Here is a 23,682-nt window from a genome sequence, read left to right as displayed (position 1 = left end):
AACAATTGTCCCACATGTTAGGTTTATCAATGCACGCCAAAGTGAAAGCAATTAATCTAGGGCTGTTACCCATGGTCAACTCTAAATTGATGACCTGTAAAAGCTTTTAGTGTTGCCTATAAACAATTTTAGGATTTTCTGGGGGAATGTAAGTAATCTTCAGGCCTAAAATGTGCATTTAAACATGTGTAAAAAAACCCACAAAAGCATTTATGGCAGCAAAAGGATTTGTTTATTTTCAGTGTTGCACTTTAAGTTGCATTAAAACATCATCACCCCGCTAAATGATTATTTTTATTTTCTATCTATTGATTGCATTGCTACAAGTCCCCAATGACAATCCCAGCTACGTCTGCACTTTTTAAACAAAAGATTGCAAACTGGCCTTGAAAAAGGCCATAACAAGATTTGGCTTAGCTGATTTTTTTCCTGGGTTTACTAAACTTCCTACATACGAAACATTCCCTGGGTCAGTCATCCCTAATCAGGCATTTAAAAGCCAGTAGCTGACCCAGCCCAACTATAACTAAAATACAATTTTTGGTTGACTCCATAATTAATTGATTCCATATGACTCCATAAATGCATACCCAAAAGAGACCCTGTCAACATCCGTTTCAACACCACTTTTCACATATTATTATGTGTGCATTTACCATTTCTTATGCAGGTAAAGCCTTCTTTGTGTAGACATCCAAAACACTTAGGCTGCTGCTGGGTGCTAAAATCTTAATGTGATGTTAGAAGCCCCAGCAGACTCCGAGCTGTCACTCAACTAATATTCTATATTAGTCCCCTTCGCTCCTCCCACAGCAGCTACATAAAATGTTATGTAGGGAGGCTGAGTGGAGGGATGGAGGAGATGTATCAGCAGAGACAGTAATGAGACACTCTCATGGTAGGAGAGGTGGCAGGGAGGAGGGGAAGCTGTGCTAGGGAATTAACTTTATCTGGAGTGGTCAATATGCCAATTAAGTACAATCCACTTTGAAAGTGAGTAAAAAATAATTTAAGGACAATAAAAATCCTTCTGGTAAACATTTAAAATATCTGATGTTTTTCTGCCTTTACCTACATTTTTTTGGTGTTATGGTCTCTGTAATGGTTATAAAACCTTAGAATACCTAAAGTGCGTAAAAGCATACGGAAGAGTTCAAATTAAAAGACAAACAAGAATGCATTTCAATGTTTCAAGAAATACATATTTACTGTACACAAAATATGCTAAATGGCAGGATACCTTTTGAGCTATATGTGCTGACCATTTATGTGTATAGACTATGAACTCTTGTACATTTAATAATTCTGGTCACCAGCTGTGAAACTTGTCGCTGTACACAGATAATAAACCTACGTTGTTTATTATCACAGACCTTGAGACCGTTTTTCAAGTGTAAGGATAACTAAATGTATCAGGCTCAGTGGATGAAGGTCAGTCGAGATCTTCCCTAAATAGGCATGCACTGTTTATTCAAGCGTTGACTACTCAAGCATATAATAAAGTTTTGGTGATTTGAAACCTGCTGCATCAGCTGATGCTCGACTAAGATGTCTCTTTACAGCCGCTTACTCTGAATTTTTCTAGCCCTCACAGAATCACTAGATATTTATATTCTTCTCAGTTTGATATATTTTTTACGACTTTCACAGCATACTTGTCTCTGAAACATGAATACAGTCCTAGATTCTAGAAATTCTGCTTACACTAAACATTTTTAAAGTATGTTGGCAAGTATGTTAAAAAAAGAAGGAAAAATACAAGAGAGACAGGAGCAGTAAAGGCAGCTCTTTGTTTATTTTTATATTTTTTAGATTATTACTTGTGGGGTGCTGACCCTTGTTTTGCATTTACTGGCATCAAAGGCTTTGAGAGGTCTTGACTTTGCTTTCTAGACTCTGCAACTTTACAGATCCCCTGGAAGGTACTGTCCACGAAGTATGGTCCTATAGATTACCATGAAACATCTTATATTTGGTCTTATATTTGGAAAAGCGTTAGAGTTCTATTGGTAACTATAGTGCAGGGAATTCCCAAATAATTAGTCTTTCTCTGCTATGGTAATGAATCAAGTGTCTTAGGTGTAACAAAAGAGTTTTTTCTAATAAAATTATGTAAACTCCAAAAGTGCTCCACTTCTCTCCCTAGTGAAGCATCACTGACATTTTTTTGTTTTGTTATGAACCTGTAATCAGTGTCAATCCACTTGAAATAAGTTATGCCACTAAGATATGTTTCTATGAGTGTGTTTCAAAACAGTCTCCATTCTTCATATATAACTGTTACATGCAATAATCCAACTTCCCAGAAGCATTTAGTGGTGGCACCACTGCCGATTGTATTCTTTCTTTGTCAGAAACATGTTTTCAGCAGCACTAGGATATCTTTTTTTTACCACTAGCTTTAATGTAATCCTTAGTTTACAAACAATGTTCCCTACCTGAAAAAAGAAGTGAAGAAGAAAAGTAGAAATCCCTTGTAGACACTCAAGGGTCGGCTCCTTAGAGCCTAATAAAATAACTTTTTATTCTTGACATTTGGGGATTGACAGGATTTCTGCTTTACCTTCACCTCATGTTTGTGTGTGTGTTAAAAACATCACCGCTGGAAATTTTCTTAAAGGTATCTTGCATTTCACAGCATATGTTTCAACTGGTAGAGGTGCATTTGTCATAATTTTACTTCACTCTTGACTGTATCGTTTCTATTTAGACCTCTGGCTTTTGGACCGAGTTCTGAACACAGCTATTCTCTCCTGTTATTTTCCTGCTGCAACCAGAAGTTTTTCTATGTTTTCTTTTTCTAGCATTTAAAAATGAATTAAAAATAAAATGTTAGGAATATCATAAGGCCAATTTCATGTTTTTCCTTTGATTTGAAAGGTCAATAGACTCAAAAGTGATACTTTAGTTATATGTAAACCTTGGTGTAAACAGTCTGACCCTGGTTTATTATACGTCTTGGATACTCTAAAAGTGAGATTTCCCTGTCATAATTCAGGGCTCTGCTAAGAGTTTTAGGTGTTCTCACCCAGGTTTGCACATTCCAGCACTTCCTGTTGCATTCTTAATAATATAGAAAGAGTCATATAATTGCCACATTAAGAATGCAGATGAGGAATTCAAGTGTGATATCTTAACAATCAAGTCCCAAAGAGATATAAGACATTTGCAGGTGCTTTAACTCTACTATATCTACCAGAGACATTATTACCATTGTTCAGTGGACAGACTCTGTAATATATGTTTCTTGGAAGTCCCAAGAAATCACAAGGAGCTGCCTGCTTCTGACAGCTGGGCGGAGCCAGCCGTGATCTTACGGCTGGCTCCGGCTACTTGCAGTGAGATCAGCATCCCTGGTTACCTGCTAACCAGGGACACTGATCTCCAAACAGCTATTCTCCCTGGCCCCCCAGGAGTCTCCGGCTCCCGGCCGCCAAGGAGAGAAACACTGCTGTGTCCTTTTTTTTCTTTATTCTGACACGATCGATGTCAAAATAGAAAAAAAAAATTCCCATTGAAAAGCATTGGGACATTACTATTGGCTATTTCAATTTGCAATAGCCAATAGTGAACTAGCATTGTACCCGCCCTCTGTTCCTTTTGAGCGGGAGGCTCCCAGAGCGCCCGGGAGAGTTTTTTTTTCTTTTTTTTTTTACAGCAGCAGAGCCGCCGGACAATAAAAAACTGTTGGGCGGAGCTAGCTGTCACGGCTAGCTCCGCACAATCGTTTTCTATTTACTTTTTTGACTTTTTTCACTATTTTACTGTTCTGTTTGGTCCCTCTGAGGGACCGAGCAGAACAGCCGAGCCGAATGCCGCTCAGCGTCATTCGGCTATTCACTCACTGCTGTTCGGCATCTTTAAGAATAGCCCGAACAGCAGTGAGAAGCCTGCCGGAGGTTCGGCTCAGCCGATCCAGATGTTGGATCGGCTGAGTCGAACTCCTTCTGCACTTACGGTCGGCGGAACATGCTGAGCATGTTCGGCCGACCCGAAGTCACGCAAAGTGAGCCGATGTACGGCTGATTTCAGCCGATGTACGGCTGAAATCAGCCGTACCAGCCTGAAGTGAATAGCCGAACAGTGTTTGGCTCACTTCACTTCAGATCGGTCATTTACTCGGCTGCCTACGGCAGCTTCGTGAATAGACCCTTATATGTCTTTGTGCATATGGGATGGGGAATAGCTCTTACAGAAGAAGTCACACTTTGTATTATTTTTCATAGCACAGTCCTTTCACTCCCACAGTACATGTTGTTTTCTATCCCATGTGTCTGTGTGCAACAGGAACTAATTTACAAACTTTGACAGTTCACTCCTCTTCATTCCAGACCACACTCTGCAAAGCAGAATGACTCTTGATTGACAGCTTCTATCTAACTGTCTCTGCACTTTCCCGAAACAAAACAAGGCTCCCCTTCCAGTTTTCATGCTTGTGCTGATTCATGTGAGAGTGTGCCCTCTCCCTCTGCATTCCCATGACCTTGCTTGTGTCTGGAGAGTGCACAGACAGTGAGATAAGAGCTGTAAATCAAGAGTCTGTCTCCTTTTCCTCCGGCTGGAAATTAAGAGCATTGAACTGTCAAAGTCTGTAACTCAGTTTCTACTGCACACAAAAGAATGGGGTATAAAGCAATATACCCTGTGGAAGGTAGGTGCCTAAGCTGTGAAAAATAATACAAGGTGAGGCGTCTTCTTTTAGTGAATGAGCATAACAGGTGAGCCAATAAATCATAAAACTGTTATTAACCCCTTCACGACCAGTGCCGTACATAGCACATAGGCCCGTTTAAACAAACTCGCCACCGTGACTCTGTTTAGATTTGTAAAGCCGACTGTTGACTTCACAATAGAAGTGATTCTGGTGACTCCGCTGTCACCAGGTTGCTTCCATGGGCCGGTAAACTGCGCCCCCGTCCGACACCCCCTTTGTATTTCCCGGGCTCTGCTGCCCCTTCTACGGGACCAGGACCAGCATCTCGGGTGTCAATGGGAAGCTGGGTAGGAGAGCAGCATACATCAATTCACCGGTCTCCTTCTCGCACTATGGGAACGGGAGTGATGCAGCTTTTTTCATGTGTAAAGGTGATACTGGGGGTACCTAGTAAAGAGTACCTGTCACCGCCAATATGCTATCACATCTATGTGATAGCAATTAAAGTAAAGTAATAAAAGTAATAAAAAAATAACAGCTTTTAAAAATAATATTAAAAATAAAATAAATGTAAAAATAGTTTAAAAAAAAGTAAAGTCCCCTACCCCTGTGAGCATGCGCGTCTTCACATAAACACGCGTCGGGTGTGCCTGTGTACAAAAACGATGATTGCGCTACACATGTTGGGTATTGTTGCACATGCCAGAGTGAGAGCAATATTTCTAGTGCAAATATTTATTTGTATCTCTAAACTGGTGACCTGTAGGGACTCTTAAAGTGTCTGTGGACTTTTTGGGGTACTGAAATTTGTTGCAGTTTCACGGACACACACATTTTTTAACATGGGCATGTTGGGTATCTATTTGCTCGTTGTAACCTCATCCTCTATATTTTATTTTTTTTAAATTTGTATTTTATTGTGCTTAAAGTGCATTTTTTACTAAATTTTGGGGTTTCATAATAAATTGTGCTTTTATCATGCAACATAAACATGTGCAACTGCTGACATTTTACAGGGTCTTGGCTTATAGAAAATATATAATGTTTAGGGATTTGAAGTAATTTTCAGGCCTAAAATGTGGATTATAACATGGGTGCAAAAAAATGAAAAGAAAAAAAAGGCTTCGGTCATGTGGGGGTTAAAAATAATTAAATTGATATAAATGTGAATTTTTTTGTGCATATTGTTTTAAACATCATATACTTTTAAAATGCTGAGTACTTAAGAAATGCCATTTTTCTTAACTGGTTTAAGGCTAATGTATCATACATTTGTTATTGCTACAAATGCTTTGTCTTTTCTTTCTACAAGGTGACCTATACATAGGAGGTGTTGCCAAAGAAATGTACAAAACACTGCCAAAGCTTGTACACGCCAAGGAAGGATTCCAAGGCTGCCTTGCTTCTGTTGATCTGAATGGACGTCTTCCAGACTTGATCTCAGATGCTCTTTTGTGTAACGGACAAATAGAAAGAGGATGTGAAGGTACAGGAAGTTTTAATCAAAGTACATACATAGACAGTAGTTCTATCAGTTGTACAAAACCATCTGTTTCATTTATCATGTGTATGTTAATACATTTCATGTCTATTTTTCTTACATACTTTTTAGCTATTTGTATTTGATAAAGTACTTTGTTCTATGTATAGATAAGTGATATTTTTATATGTAAAAAATGTAACACAATTTAGCACAATTTTTGGAGCCAACAAAATCTCTACTATGCAAGAAATATTCATACTACTACATTTTTTTTATATTTAATGTTGTGTTGGATATATACTAAAACACTACAGTAAATTAGGATATTTGGGATTTTTTTATGTTCATAGAACTCATAACAGTGTTCATACATAAATATTTGATTTTATGTTGATTTTGATATTTTTTTACCATTACCATATTGTCATACCATTTGTTTCTTTTCCTTTTCTTTTATTTGGAGTTCACATTTTTATCAAAATAAATGTGTGTTTCATTTGTCTGAGACTTTGTTTTTTTTTCATGGAAGGGCTATACCATTTCATAATATGTATGTAATTTCAGAGTAACAAAAGTCATTGAATGTTCTCTCTTTAAACAAAACTATACATTTAGAGAGGAGTTCCAAGCTCTCTAAACATCTGCTTTTTCTGTGTGATCCCTATTCGTAGATTTTACAGTTGTACACAAGCTATGAGCATATGATAGATCGTATCCTGTCTCCCTTAGGAAATTCACCATCGGAGGATTATGATTAGGGATGCACAGATACTTTTCGAGTACCAGTGCAGATACTTGGCATTTTCATGAGAACTACCAGGGTTGTAGCGGTTGTAGCTGGGACCTGGCTCTGGCACTCCACCACTGTCCTGAAATTATTAGTCTGTATTGTTTTAGAAAAACAGTCACATTACAATAAACAAAAATGTATCAGTACTCGTACTTGTAAGTACTCGGCAAGTATCAGTACTCGTACTCGCAAAACTGGTATCTGCATCCCTTTATTTATATTTATAAAAACAAAATCGTACATTAAAACAGAAATATACAAATCCCAGGAGCTCTGTGTGCTCCTTACAAATGACAGCTGCCTCCTAATTTTTGAATTTTTCTCTAGTCTAGTCTTGGAGCTCAAATGTATCGTCCAAATGTACGAGTCCTAGACTCGTACTTGTACCGAGTACTGTACCTGGTATCTGTGCAACCCTAATTATGATTAATGCAATAAAAATCTGATAATGGTCAAAACTGGTTCTCACTGCTTAAGACAAGTGACACAACCCATTACAGGACCTCACATACGGTTTCTTAGTGCCTTAGTCCTCAACAATGGGAAATAATTCACAGTTAAATGGAAAATAAACAAGAATGTATCATTTTACACTGTTATATGTGTGTTTACACTACACATAGAGCATAGGCTGGGTAAATTCTGATGTAGATATGAGCAAACAAATGCATGTGAAATGAACTTGGCCAAAAATCCAACGGATTAAAAATTTACTAAAATGCAAACATTCTGTTATATTCACCCAAAAGCAATCCACACCATTTTGTGGAGACATTTTGTTGTGTATGTAAAAGGTGGGCTCCCCACTAATGCCTATCTCTCTCACCCGACCAGGAAGTAGTTTTCCTATCCATGGTTAGGACCAGTCAGCAGGTCTGAAGTGCATGGACACTCTTCCGGTCTCACAACACAGACACAGGCAATGGCTGCATGTTTATCAAGCTAGAAAAGAGGGCAGATAAGTTGGTGGGGACTTGCTAGGGCAATTCTCTCTCAGGGTGTGCTGTCTATTTAACATTGGAAGATTCTTAAAAAGAAGGTTCATCAGTCTATACCTTTCATGTCCTGTCCTAGACCAGGCTGCATTGCTCAGCTTCAGTATAATGTACAGGGAGGTCTCTGAGAGTTTAGGACTCTATATGACAGGGTTTCCTGGATCATAACACCACAAGAAGAAAATTAAATATAGGTGACAATCACATATCTTAACTGTGTATTAGCCTAGCATTTAGTTTTAATACAGCATGAAAAGATTTTTGCATATGCCTGTGACTGTTCTACTTTAATGTGATGCCGCCTTCAATTCCAACCAGTTGGACTGGGTTGACACCGGGCCCTCCCATCGACCCTGGATTTGATGACCCATACAGTGCGCTCCCCAACCCTGCAGGCTGGCATCTGTAGTCAGGGTGATCCAGGTACCCAGCCCTAGAGGCAGCCCCTGAGAGAGGTACGGGGAATGCTTCCACCAGTATAACTCGCCTCGCATTGCTGAAGGCAGGAGTATCTTCTGTCCCAAAGCTGTGTGATTCCACTGCCGCAGAAAGCAAGTTTGGAACTGCCGCATGTGCCACCGTGCCCACTGCACCACTGGGATACATGCAGACATCATCCCTAGCAGATCCATACAATCCCTGGCCTGCAAGGCCCGTACAGTGATAACTTTGCCAACACAGGCGGAAATCTCCATCCTGCGCCGTTCTTGGCATTGATTAGCCACCCGAAGCGGGAGAGGGTTTCCAGAGCCACATCTCGGTGGACAAGTAGCTCTTGGCTCGACTTCCCCACGACCAGGATGTCGTCCAGGTAGTGGAATATTTTGATACGTTGGAGCCGCAGCAGTGCGATAACTGCTACCAACATTTTTGAAAAAGTCTGTGGGGCTGTTGACAGGCCGAAGGGCAGTGCCAGAAACTGAAAATGATGACCCACTATCGAAAACCGGAGATATTTCTGATGGCAATCCGCTATAGGCACATGCAGATAAGCGTCCTCAGATCCGCAGATAGATTCAGCTCCTCTAGGGCGGGGACTATCCGAGTGCTTTCGAATCCCGGTTTAAGTGTGGTGTCCACATTGGACACCCAAACCTTCAAGGCCTTCGAAAGAGAGGTCAGTGCCAAAGCGGGGCGCAATGCCCACCCAGCCGAGGAATATATTTTCTTTAAATCTGCATCTATGCGGCGGTCCATCACATCCTTGAAGGCCACTGAGTTGTCCAGTGGAAGGAAAATGTGGCGCGCCAGTCGTTGCAATGCTGCATCAACCACTGGTGGTGTATCCCGGAGTGCTGTGTCTACTGTTGCGAGAGGGTAGAGCTTCAAGAAGCGATTCTGGAAATTTAGCTTCCTATCCAGGTGCTCCCAATCCTCTTTAATGAGATCCCTAACCTCTGGCATTACCGGGAAGGTAGGGCCTTCCCGTCTTAGGCCTGGGAAATACTTTGGAACCTCCTTTGTTGGTTCTGCGCCCTCCCATTCGATGGCCTTCTTAATAGCCGTGATGAAGGGCTTAACTAGACTAAAATCAAAGGAAAGGAATTCCTGCCCCTCATGGATGGAGGAGGCGTCTGAGAATACTTCTCCCTCATCTGACACATTCACTGGCCTAGATCCCCTAGGTCGTGCTGCCGTGTCCCGAGAGGTAGATGCCACCGCAGGAAGTAAATCCTGCAGACTGTCCTTCACGGCCTGATGAATATAGGATCTAATCTCCAATGAGTCCGAGTCCTTGTCCCTGGCTACCTCTTTAAGGCATGCCTGACACAGCATCTTTCCTTGAAGGGCTGGTGAAGAACGTGACCAGCAGGAACCTGGTGGGAAGTCCTGTCCTCTGGACGGCAGGGACGCAGGATCTGCATGTGATCTATGTTTATGGTGCTGTGGAGAGCGCTCATGGCAAGAATCCGAAGTGGAGGAGCGCCTCCTAATCTTGCGTTTTCTAGATCTCTTATGCCCAGGGCTCTTACTCCTGAAAGGCAAAGAAATATTATAATATATCCATTATGCCACTCTTTTAATCTTTTGATCTTCGCCAATACTGCCTCCCTACCTTTCAGTAGCTTGCAGTGCGTCAGAAAGAGGACGAGGGGAGCTCATGATACTGCAGAATGCTGAAGAGAGAGACAGGAAAATAAGTACAGCGACCCAGGTAAACTACCCCTGCATCCAAACACCAAGACAGAGAGACTCCCCAACTGATAGAAACAGGACGCCCCACACAGTGGCAGCACGAGGATCCAAGAAACAGCTGAACCAGGCAGGATACAATGTGTCCCGCCGAGCTTTAAATCCCCCATGCTACCCGCTGATAGGAGCGGCTTATATTGGCCGGCCGAGTACGGCCCGACTGCGCCTGCGCGGCCACCAGCGTCCCGCCGTCCCCATAGCGATCCACGCGCTTGCGCAGATCTCGGGACCCAGACGCCGGCGCCTGCGCAGAAGGGATCACACTCGCCGCTACCTCGCGGCAGAAGAAAAAATAGGAAACCCTGAGACCAGAGCTCCCCACATGCCTGCTTGATGGACACCCGCTCCCAAGGAGATTTACAGCCAGCGGAGGGGTCTTCCAGGCTCGGGAGAGGCTGAACCCGGCTGGGAGATGGCAGGGAGGATCCAAGAACTGTGGCCTGGAGTGAGGAAAAAAAGAGAACAGGTACTGGGGGAGGGAGCTTGTCTTTTATAGCTAGTTAAAAGGTGGTCCTGTGGGGTCAGGGGGGAGGAGCTGACCCGTAGGTATGCCGACATGAGTTGAGCCAGGAAATATATATACTGCATATATAGATTATATAGATATATCTGTGCTGGCATGAAATTTAAAACAATTATCAGTTAGAGATGTGTAAAATGTATGATTCAGATGTGTTAAGACATGTTTTTTTTGTTTTTTTTATATAGACCTTAATTATTGTAGGAGCAGACTAATTTAGCTATGCAATACGTATATGTATTTAAGATAATATTGGGTTATCTTAATTGCATTGATCCCTATTATCTGCAGTGTAGTGCAATGCCTCGGAAATGTAACAGTTTGCTGTTCTAAGGGAGGATTATCAGATCTCCTGAGAATTACTAGCAGCAAGGTACCCATAACAAAGAAAAGTAAATATGCTTCAGTGAATTGTGCTTTCTGTCGTAGATGGACTCTATTGGTTAGATGTCTCAATTCACACATTCATCCTGCAAATAATCCAATCCATTCCCGGAGCTTAGACTTTGTGGGTATGCCATTTACATAGTCAGTTCAATCGATTAAGTCTGTGCTTCAGAGATAGTGACTTATTTGCAGTGTACATGGGAAAACCTTATCCAGCTGTAACCAACAGAGCAGCCTTTATTAAATGAGGTAATGAAAAGAGCAATGATGTGCAATACTCTTATAGCAGCCAGCCAGGTTTCAGCTTTCAGGTTAGTGTAATTAGAACAATAAGTAATGATGGTTACGGCACTTTCCTCGTTGCTATTTGAACAAATTAAAGCTTCTTACGTTAATGTATAAAAATGATAATAATACTTGAAACTGCCTTGAGTCTAAAATGTGTTTCATTGTTGTAGATTTTCTTTTCTTTTTAAAAAGTGAATTAGCGCACAGTATTTCAATTTGTGTCTTATATCTAGCTAAAATATAGTGAATTAAATTAGGTGATTAGCTAAACATTTTATTTGCTAAAGGTTCATTGGTGCACTTATACTTAGGGCCCACTCAGGCTATTTGTTGTCTTTATGCACATGCATTATTGCATATAAGAGTGCGCTGCACTGATGCAGACATCTAAATTTGCTACTGGTGCACCTAAACACCCTAAAAATTAAACCTACAGTAGCCCTTTTATTTTAGCACAGTGCAAAACAACACACTACATCTGTATACTCAGAAATACCAAAGGATAAAATAAGAGCGCAGAGCACTTGCACAGGCCCAGCTGAGAAGATTTTGACAAGTGTCTGTGCATTGCATTCTGTTCATATCTATTCATATCGGGGCCAGGTGAATATAGGATGGGAATTGGTGGGTAGAAGGGACTAGGATACATTAGGAGAAAAAGTACAAGATTCTAACCTTAGAACATGTTATTCACCCCCTTGTTTAATTTGTAGCTCAGGATTCCAAATCTTGGAGTATCTTTTTCAATGAATTCTTTTTTTGCAGGTGTAACTTTCCTATTTTAACATGATGGAGTTGCGGGAATTAGCAAATAGCAGAAATTTTCATTTTTATGCAAAATCTGCTTTAAAAATGCTGAATAGCCATCAACTTATTTTCAGATACTGTAGGGAATACTTGATCCTACCCCCGCACTGCAAGGGCTAAGTGCTTTTTTTCGTCTAGGGATGAAAATAAAAAAGTTATGCTCACCTGAATCTCAGATCCAGCTGGCTGCTACTCTAAGTCCTAACATCATATACACTGTATTAGACGTGGATGACGTGGTGACCTTAGACCACCAGAGCGGTGGCAGGGACCCTCCTAACTGCTAGCTAGCTGCAGGTGAGTATAATTTTTAATTTTCGTCACAAGACGAAAATGAGCACTTAGCCCCACTGCAAGGCTTAATAATAGTTTTGCCCGGAGTTCTTCCTTAACCTCTGTTTAGCAGACTTGAAGTGTTATTGCAACTTGATGATTTAGGGCCAATGTAATTTGTATTTTTATGTCCAGTTAAACTATCAACAAAAACGTATTTATATTATCTACCAAATGATTAATACATAGATATTAAGGCGTATAAAATAATATTTAATAATTTAAATTATAAGGAAAATGTAATAAAAAATGTTCCCAATAAATATAGGAAGAAAAGGCAGATGACATCCCATGTGTACTTGTTCTAGCAACAGGGATTTCCCAGGACAATTATATATTTAGTTTGCCGTAATCAAAATTCACACCATCGATAAAAAAGGCATTGACTCCAATGAGCAGTTTAAAGATTTATTTCCCACTGACATTTAATTAATTATATATTCTTCCCAGGTTCACATGTTGTCTGCTTCCGAGTTTCATGGTTCAATGACCAATATTACCAATCAATATGATTAAATAACAGAAATACATTGAAAAATCCACCCTTTGTGTAATTTACCATTGATTTTTTTCTTCAAATTAACCCTTACAAGAGCCAAAAGCTTTGATTTTAATGTTATGTTTGTTCCACTTTCCCACCTAATAAAGATTAGACAGAGGGAAACATATTACCACCTTGTACAGTGGCACACATTAATTGGATCTTGTGCTAGATTAGAACTTCACTCGTCAATTTTCTTCAAACTGCAAACTCCATTTACTAAATTCAATAATGACTTTTCCTTGGTTCAAATGGGCACTTCTTAGGATTTTGATTGAATTGTATCAAACTTCTTTTTCTATTTCCCTTGGACTTTCTCATGATACCAATCTCTGTCACTGCTGTTATTTTATTTATTTTTTTGTTTGTTATCCTATCATTTAACCAGGTTCTTTAGGCTTTTCCATGAGATGTTACAGATTCAGTTAATTTGGCTAATTTGAGCCTTAAACTTTGCTTGTTTCCAGTCCCCGGGAATTAATATAATGTAATTAACATCAATCACAGGTATTGTTAAGAATATGCAGTAACATAGAGGTGTTTATCACTTTGCAGAAATACATGACAAAGTGTTTTTATTGTAATGAGGAATTAATGAAATGATACATTTAGAATTATTACCATAGTTACTTGAAAAAAAATATCTTTATTAATATCTCAAGCACATTAAGAAAAAATTAATTATCTTAAATGCTCGATACCTTTTAATTTCTATGTATAGTAGTCTTTGTGTACTTGGAAACAGCTGGTCTCAATCTTAGTGTACAGCCAGGCAAGTATTGAGATAATTGGGTTATCCAAACTTAAAGAGGACTCCACTTTCAAAAAATAAAAAAAAGCTTTAATCTTAAAAAATCTAAAAAAAAATTAGTTTTAATTGTCACACAAACCATTTTGTAATTTAATGTTATTAAAAATTACCTTTCCATTAAAAACTGCAGCTGCTGTAATGTTCTAAAGCTGCCACAAAAATGCAATGCAATATGGCGACCTGGGGGGTGTATGGAACAACACAGGAATGTCACTTTTTGCTTCTGTGATTGGATGACTGCTTTTCCCAGAAATCTGCACTTAGGTACAAGTACAATTTTTGGCATCCCTCAAAAGAAGCATTTGCTTTTTGGTGAGATACTCCCTAAGCGTTAATTACTACTTAAGGGATGTAAACAATGCAACTTTACCTATTACAACCCAGGAAGCCCACCAGCTGATTATAATTAACCCATCCCCTCCCATTCAGGAATCAGTTTGGAAATGACATGCTGCAACAAACAGCTTTTTCTTCAGAACAGAAACAGGTTGGAAACTGCAACTAACTTAAATCATTGAAATGTATGTTAATCACCCAGAGAGTATTGCTTGTTTTCTCCAAAACCTTACAGCAGCTTCACATTGGGACTCTTGTTCCCCGTGGGGAAGCAGAGGTCCTTCTTTGGAGGTCCGACGTGCCCCTTACTAAGTCAGACCTATTGCTCTGCAATCAGAAAAGCTAATTTTCACTGCTTATGGGAGAGTTTTGGTTCTAACTCAGCAGGAAGGGGTGTTGGACCTCTGCAAAGAGCCACTGCTTCCACACAGACAGCAAGGGTCTTTCTCTGCTGTTGCTGCTGCTGTTGGCAGGCTTTTCTACTTGTGATTGCTGTGACTGCTTTAGAAACAAAATTAACTTTAAAAAATACATTTAAAGACATTAAACATATTTGTTTTTTAAGCACCATATCTTAGGGGGGTAGTCATTTCTAATAAAAGCAAAAGGAAAACACACAATGTTATATATTGTTTTTGCTCAATAATATATTTGTAGATAACAGAGCCAATTGTTGTGCTTCTATATATGAGCCTAGGTAAAATAAAACAGAACACAATCAAAGAAATCAATATTACTTGGTCTAAAGGAGGACGGCATTGTTTAACAGTAATTACACTTTTTTCTGCTTTATTTTTAGTGCATTCATAGCCACGTACATAAAAAATGCAAACAAAACTCTGAGAGCCAGAAGAGAATTGTATTATAAATCTCTATCTTTATATTAGAGCTAAGGGCTAAGACTCCAAAGAATAGAGGTAATCTTTGGGATGACCCTAAATCTATAGATTTTCTACCTGAGTGAATTCCCATTGCCCCGACTGATCTCTACCTATGAGACAGAAATAAGCGGATGTTTATTTTTATCTTTAGCTATAAAGTCATCAAAGGTGTGTGGACAGAATCTTAAGCTAACGTGCCCCTGTCAGAACAACATTTTTAGAGAAAGACATGCAAGAACTCCTAAAGAACATCTCTAGTATTGTATTTCAACAATTCATTGTTAGGACCATTTCAATATTACCCAAACATGTAATATAGTATAGCTTACCAATCCTTAGATGTGGTGGCTGCATTAGTTTTCCTTTATTTCCATTAGTTTTCCTATATCATGCTTTTTTTCCTGGTAACCCAACCAGTAATTAATTAGTGGGCTTAATTTTAGGGCTCATTCACACTGTAATTGGCCAGCACATACAGCTGTATGTGCCGGCCGAAGGACAGGCGGCCGTACGCCCCCCTACGCTCACCTCAAGTGCAGGTCCATACGGGTGCGTGTTTCCTGGCTAGGACACAGACAGGATACATCCTGTCAGCGTATGAGTATGCTCACCCGCATGGACGTGCAGGGCGGGTGAGCGTAGGGGGGCGTACGGCCGCGTAGTCCATAGAGAAGGACGGGGGCTGGGTACTAATCACACGCAGCACCTGTCCTTCCCAGGAGCTGCCCAATAGGGTCATGAAGGCAGCATGGAGCTGTATGTGCTGGCCAATTGATGTGTGAATGGGGCCTTAGGGTGACAAAGCTCACTCACTGTACTGTCTATGGAGGAGCAACACCTCAGAACACTACTAAAGAAAAGGGACTGCAAACACCTGCTACACTCTCTCTCTGTTCCATAACATAGATGAAAGTTATGTAGTCCTCAGAGGCACGGGTGTCCATAGCCTTTTTGCTGCCTGAGGTGGAGGGGACTGGCGGCATATGTTTCGGGGGAGGCGGGGTGTTCTGGGGGTTAGGGTGTTGTGTTGTGTATGCTAAAGGGGTTGGTGGCTCTGCATCATCCCCTTCTGGGCAGTGTCCCACCAAGCTCACTGACATCAGTGGTTTCCAGGAGCTGGGCGGGATGCCTGCCAGAGCGTCCAAGGTTGTTAAGAGGTGGGTGGGGAGATGTGTATGGCCCTTACACATGTCCTTGCCTGGCTCTTAGCAACCTGGGACATTTTGGCTGGAAAAGGGGGGCAGCAGGCACACTGCCTGCCGTCCCTTCACATGACTCAAAGAGATGTCACCTGAGGCAACAGCCTCAGCCTGCATCATTATAGGGATGGTTCTGCTCAGAGGTAGCTAGGAGTAATGTAACTGATAAGAGTGCAGCAGAGAGCACAGACAATGATCACCTCATAGGATTTCTGGCAGGATCAGCAGGTAACCTTTGCACCTATAAAACAGGTTTTTAATTATAACAGAACAAAATCGACCAAATAAGAGACATTGATTGTTAGGGATATTATCCCTTAAAATGTAAGCCTTCACAAAACCATAACCAATATAATTATTTGGTAAAAGTGGGGAAGGGCTAAAACCTCTATTGGGTTTTCACAGCTGTCTGTTTACCAATAGATAGATAGACAGATTCATAGATAGATGGTAACACACATGCAATGAAAAATGAATGGGTGTGGATGGAAACAGTTCGTACTGCAGCATTGTGTTGCATTGCCGTACATTGTACTGAAAAAAGTAGAGAATGCCAAAAGCGCATGCTAACACACCACACAACACCACAAAGCATTGCAAGCCATTACAGTGAAGTATGTCCACTCAGGACATGTTAATGCTACTTCACATAAAGCTTGCCTAAAGGAGACAAAGGGATAAAAACCGCATCAGAACGCAACGAATTAGAAGGTACAATTGAAAGTCTGTGGTTGACTTGCAAGTACTTTCTGATTTTGGTGCAAATGCACCTTTATTGTAGAAAACAAATATTCAAATACAATAAATGGCAAAAACAACAGGGCTATAAACTCGCCAATTGATTGCTGACACATCTAAGCCAAATAGACCCTGCGGTTGACAAAATGTAATCAATAGTTATCAATAACTATAGAGATAAGATAACAGCAGTGAACAGAACCCACCAGCCAGTGCTAAATAAGAATGCAAATAATGTATGCCAGTTATAAGAAGTAACATGCAATGAAAAAGCATTTTAGCAAATGCAAAATGAAAATTAAACCATGCCTTAGAAGGTAGAGCGTACTCAGTAAATGACAAAACACACAAAAAAATACATGTTACTTAAAAAGGGAAAAAAACTGACACATTTCAGCATTTTATTCTGTTCATTTCATGGCAATGTATCCAGGAAACTGGGATGAAAGAAAGCTTCTTAATCTTATATAAAAAAAAAAAACATTTATTTCTACCATTTTCTTCCTAATGGTTATAATTTTGCTGGTTTAACTTTTTTTTCTGAAAATAATTATGCCAATGAGGCATTATTATTTAAAATGTCTCCAGAATCATAAACACCAAACTGCACAAAGAGACCTCGTACTGGCAGATGTTCTGCATTAAAGAATCTGTTTCCTAGCAGTTATTTCTGATGAAATCTATTTTTTATGCTTTTTTGACATGCTTGCAGCATGTTCATTGGGATACTGCACTAGGTGATTTTGCTGTGTCTCATGCCAGCTCAAACCATTAGGAAGAGTAAATTTTACTCTACCAATACTTTTCCTTTACACTCACGATCCTGTACATTTACTCATGCACATATATCCCTCTTTCATTCTTTCATTACATACTACCTTGTAACACTACCGTTTCTCACTCTAACAATAAGGCAGGGGGAGAGGCCTGAAAAAGGATCTTAGAATGGAAGATTGTAGAACTGTATCACCCTATGAACACGTGGGGAAAATGTATACACACTTTATACCGGGTGGGCAAATTCTGTCCCTCCAGCAGTTGTGGAACTGCAAATCCCAGGAGGCATTGCAAGATTCTCACAGCCACAGGCACTACCCCCAGAGACAGATGCGTGCTGCCAAGTATAGCCATACTCCTTTATTTCCTTATTTTCAGTTATAAAAGCACCAACAATTTCTACAATGGTTATCAGAATACATTACCATTAATAATATCACCTACCCCAAAGAAGTCTACATTCTGATGTTCTTCTAAAGACAAACAAGGACCATTTAGTAATTTCTTCCAGTTAATCTACTGGTATTTTTAGGTTGATGGAAGAAACTGAAGTATCCACATAAAACCTACACAAACAGAAACACTAGATGCAGATTGTTTTCCTGGTGAGCTATCACAGAGCATTATATCCACTGCTGTGCCATACCCATTTGCTTTGTGAACAAAGCATAACAACATCTAGCCACCTAATGTAACTGCAACCCTTAAGTGCAAATTATATGTCCTTCTCCATTTGTCCCAAAAAATTCCTATGTTTAGATTTAGGGGTTTAGGATTTTTCTTTTTAATTTTGTGCCTGAGATTAGTTAGAGGGAATGGGGGGAGGGTAATGTGAGGGTGGGACAGCCCAGTGTTCAGTTTAGGATATTAAAGATTCAAGATTTTGAGTTGGATGCTACCATCTTTATTAACTTAATTTAGCCAATGAAGGTTATCACTTAAACTCCAACCTTTTCACATCAATGGCTAACTTGTGCATAGATTTTCCCAAACTGCATATGCTTTTATGGATTTGCTTACAAATTGTAGTAGAAGAGTCTTCTACTACAATTTGCAAGCAAATCCATAAATCACATGCAGTTTGGCAAAATCTATGCACAAGTATCACCAAAATATATCCCCAAATCTTTCCCACCCCCTCTAGAGTATGTCCAGGCATTATATTTATTTTTTAAAGTGACACTAAACTCAGGAGTTAAATCGTAAAAACGCATCCTAGTACCTTAACTATTAACAAAAATGTATCCTATTTGTGTATCACTCAGCTGTAGATCCTCAAATCATCTCTGAATTGGTGCGGACACTGTCCTTCCTTCTGGAGTGTTGCTACTTTTGTTCCCCATGTTTCCTGTGTGTGTTGTAAAGTAGCCACCGCTTCAAAGCTCACTACCATGATGGACTACAATCTCAGTACAAATTAGTAAACTAAATGTGAAATTGTAGTCACGGGAGTGAGCTTTGAGTGGTGGCTACTCTACAACACACACAGGGACCATGGGGAAAAAAAGTAGCCACCCTCCAGAAGGAAGGACAGTGTCAGCACAAATTCAGAGATTATTTAAGGACCTACAGCTGAGTCATAATTAAGGTATTTGAATGCATTTTTACGATTTAACTCATTTAAAGTTTAGTTAAGTGTCACTTTAGTTTTACCTTTGTTCCTTTAAAGATAAACAGTTTTACTTATTCCCTGATATCTCATGACCACACTTGTAAAATTCTTGCAGGAGCAGAGGCTGGAAGCTCAGTTCCTATTCACATATGCTTGCCCCCATAACTACATCTATCAAAAGTCCTTTCCCTACGCTAGTGTATGTAGATAGGCTCGTGGGAGTCGAGGTTGGAAAAAAATCTATGTATGCACACGCATGGGACAAAGAGGGGTGGGGATAGGCAGAGTTCTCCAGTCCACTAGGTAGGGCTGACAATAATGGTTGGGATTTCATTGTAGCAAAGGCACTGTGTTGCAAACCCCATGGAGAATTTAGTAGCACACTTTATTTCTGGCAAATCAACATGTATATTTTTGTACTTGCAGTATATTTAAAGGAATAAATCAAGGAAAAATGTGCATGTATTGTAGACATGTACTAAATATGCTCTTTTTTTCTAATTGCCCTGGAATACATTCTGAATACAGCACAGAAAGAGAATTTTCAGAATACATTTACATAAACCTTATCCCTTAATACCTGGTGAAAAGGCAAAGCTGAGATAAACTAGCTTACTACTGCTTCTTTGTTGGCAGCCAAATAAATGTTTGTGGATCAATTAATTTAGTTGCATTCATCAATATGCACTGTGCAATTTTAAAGGATGTAATGTGCCTTTTTGTGCAGGGAAAACACATTCACCCACACATTAACACTTCCTACACAGGAATCTATTAAAAGACATTCAAAATCAAGTGGATAACAGATCGAGAAAAGCTGTATAAATGTTATTACAGGTTTCCATTTCAGCTACGCTCTGCAACTTTCATCACTGACAGTGATGTGCATTTTATATTAGCTTCATTTTAAACAGCCAAAGAAAGTAGACAAATGCCAAATGAACTTGCCAGCAATATGATTGAAGTGTTCCTGATGATGGTGTTGGTTTTGGTTTTAGTGGAGCCATCACTATGCTTCATGATGCTCCCAATGCAAGTATTGTTATTAGAGATAAACAAACCTCTTATGAAACACGATTTCCAAACAGATATAAAAATAAAAACACAAATTATGCAGCTCTGAAATCATCAATACAACCTTAAATGTTTTTTTTTTTTTTTAATTAAAGTTGTATAAATACTTGGATTAGACTTCTTATCAGAGAAGAGGAGAGAGAAGCAGCTCAAGGAGCAGGTGTGTTTCAGTGCAAGGAACATGCTGAAAGGAGTACTTGATCAAAGTGGCAAAAACATATGCAAAGAGATATGCTCATCAGTGTGCTTCTACTCCTTTCACTGTTCAGTCACGGGGGTGGTGTAGGGAGGAGATCTGTAAGTGAAATTGACACTTTCACCCCATAGACTCTAGAGAGAGGCACACAGTGGTTGATTTACTAAAGGCTGTTTCAGGACATCCTTTAATAAATTCACATCCACAACATCCTTTTTTCTAACTGGTGCTCACAACTAAATTGCATATCCTATATTAAGTCTACTAATGTTTTGCTGAGGGGTAAGAATATGGGGGTTGGATTGCTAAAGGCAAATAGGCTGTTAATTTAGTGAATGAGTTGAAGCTCTGCTGACTACCATCACTCAATCAAGTGCAAGGAAAAATACTGTTTTTTTTTATTTTCTTTGCACGCAATTGGGTATTCCTTGCAAAGTGACATTTCAACACATTCACCAAACTAAGGGAAACTTCCCTTGCAAAGTAAACAGCCTATTTGCCTTTAGTAATTCAAACTCATATTCCTGTCCTTTTGCAAACCATTAGTAAGATTGTATCTAGAATATGAAATTCAGTTGTGAGCACCAGCTCACAAAAAGGATGTTGTAGAACTGGATAGTGTGCAGAAAAGGGCAACTAAACTCATAAGAGGCATGGAGGAGCTCAGCTATGAGGAAAGATTAGTTTAACTGAATTTGTTCTCCCTTGAGAAAAGAAGATTATCGGGGATAGGATGACCATGTATTAATACTTAAATGTCCCACACAGTGACCTTGGTGCAAAATTGTTCACTTAAGGTCACTGCAAAAGGCAAGGGGGATCTCTCTGCATCTGGAAGAAAAGAGAATTAACCTCTGCATATGGAAAGTCTTCTTCATAGTAAGAGCTGTGAAAATGGGGGATTTACACCCTCAGGAACTAGTTCTAGCCAGCTCAGGTGATTGTTTAAAAAATCTGGCTGAATTCCTAAATGAACAGAATATAACTGGCTATTAACATTTATAGGTAATGACATGTTAAAAAAAAAAAAACTGGCTGCATTCCTAAATGCACATAATATAACTGCCGATTGACATTTATAGTAAATACCCCAGAGATTCTTTATCCAGTGAATATCATATTGCGAAAGGAGATAAGGAAACAAATTTATCTTCTGTTGGAACAAATTGACATATGCTTTATAACTATGTCTTCCTCTGGATCAACTGTGGGTAAACACTTCTGTATATGGGGGGTTTCCATTTATTTGTTCGTTCATTTTTTTTGTCTTTTTTCAACCTAACTATATAATTATGTTATAAAACTGATGGAATAGAAGATGAAAATGTGTAAAAACAGTCTAATTGGCAATATGACTGTGTAGCATCTAAACAGCACTGAGTAACTGTTTAGATCCAATCACATTCAATATAGATTAAAAATGGTGTTTTTGAAGACCCACATTGCTCTGATTATCTGGCAAAGATTAGTCATGCACAGGATAGGATGAGAGGTCATAAAGTGCAGCATGGTGGAGCCCACTGAATGTCACTACTATAACAGCACAACCTTTAGTTGCAAAAAATTGGTACAATACAGGGCAGCTCCTGAGCCACACAAATTGGTTTGCTCATCTCTAGTTGTTTTTTTTTCCTCTGGCATTCTGTCTCTGTAATTGCTCTCCAATTCCACTACAACTAGATACTAAAAATGATTTCTGGAGGAGTGAAATTACATGGGTGCAGCTTGCTACATGACATTCAAAGTGGCTACAGTAATTGGCCTTAGAACCACTGTTAAGGTGCTCTCATCTACCACTAATGTACAGTGTAAATCCATCAACCCCAGCAGCAGTAAAGGTGGACAAACTATCTTAGTTCTTAGCTCACTGAGCAGAGGGAAGAAAGTAGTAAAGCACAAATAAACCTCTGCAGTCCTTCAGGCAAATTGTACAAATAACAGTAAAGCAAGCCAAAGTTTGTTCATCTGCTACAGTAAGCTGTTTTTTGCACCTCACCACTAATGATTCATTTTCCCCTGTGCATGAGCTTTTTCTACAGCTTACTTTGGTAGAATTGGCTTGCTTTTTGATCCTGACCGATCATTCTCCACTAAAAACAATAGACTGTTACTCTAATGATTATTAGACAGAGAGCGTGTGATCCAGGCTTATAGTTGGTGGACAGCAGTTTTGTCTTTATGGCAAGAAAATACTTAGTTACTCAAAAAAATTAAACAACTCATCAAATGAAACTTGGAGGGCTAGAGGGGCCTATTTAGATTTTGTTTACAGGATGCAGAAATTTAGGGTATGTGAAGACAGGATAGAAATGTTCAACCAGCATGCTGACCTCAGCTCAGACCAGTGGAAAAGCTATGCCTCCCTTCAGGTTTGTAAAGACAAACCTTTCTATTAGGCCCCTTGGAGAAAAGGTGATGCATGTGCAGTATATCATGGCCTACCATCTCTATGAGGTAGACTGTGAGGTGGATGGCATAACTGCCAGAGAAGCCACAGCTGGCAGAGAAGGTCATCAGCTGATCTGAGGTCAGTAATAGATAATATATATGAATACTTAATTCACAATTAGGTTACAGTAGGATTAAAGGTTGGTCTAAAAGATAAATAGAAAACATAGCTTAAAAGCACAGGGGTAGACTGCAGTTAGGATTAATTATGGATGTGATAAATACTACATCAAATTTATAGTGGCAAAAACTAACACACTGGAAATGCTGTCAGATGGTCAACACTTCCCAGATGTTAAATACTTTTCTGGGACTGCATCCTCAACATCTACAGATGTCACAGTCTACATCAATTTTAATGAGAAAGACAAAGAGAAGCCCCATGTGTGGGGTATGAAATTCAACTCGGTACAACTCTTGCTAAAAAAACTGGAAGCGCTGTATATTTTTGCAAATTTCTTGTGTTCCTCCTTTTTCCTCTAGCCAGCATTGGCACTTCTAATTGTGGGTCTGCTAGCAGTGCATCCTGGGACTTGTAATTGTTCAGTAGCTAAAAATCCTCCACATGCTGCATAACAATACTTTATACAGCTTAGCCTTTAAAAAGTGTCCTAAAGCT

The 23,682-nt window shown here is 39.6% G+C and overlaps 1 protein-coding gene across 1 annotated transcript in view; it reads left to right on the top strand.

Annotated features, from left to right (window-relative positions):
• Nucleotides 1–23,682, top strand: part of LOC108789430 (neurexin-1) — a 706,321-nt gene that overhangs the window by 248,428 nt on the left and 434,211 nt on the right. The window contains exon 11 of the mRNA XM_018559452.1: nucleotides 5,959–6,140. Coding sequence (XP_018414954.1) covers nucleotides 5,959–6,140 — 182 coding nt within the window. The remainder of the gene's footprint in view (nucleotides 1–5,958; nucleotides 6,141–23,682) is intronic.

Source organism: Nanorana parkeri, unplaced genomic scaffold (assembly GCF_000935625.1).
Source record: "Nanorana parkeri isolate BGI_ZX_2015 unplaced genomic scaffold, ASM93562v1 scaffold396, whole genome shotgun sequence".
Lineage (NCBI taxonomy): Eukaryota > Metazoa > Chordata > Amphibia > Anura > Dicroglossidae > Nanorana > Nanorana parkeri.
The sequence above is the reverse complement of the archived record's forward strand: the minus strand, read 5'-3'. Positions and strand labels throughout refer to the sequence as shown.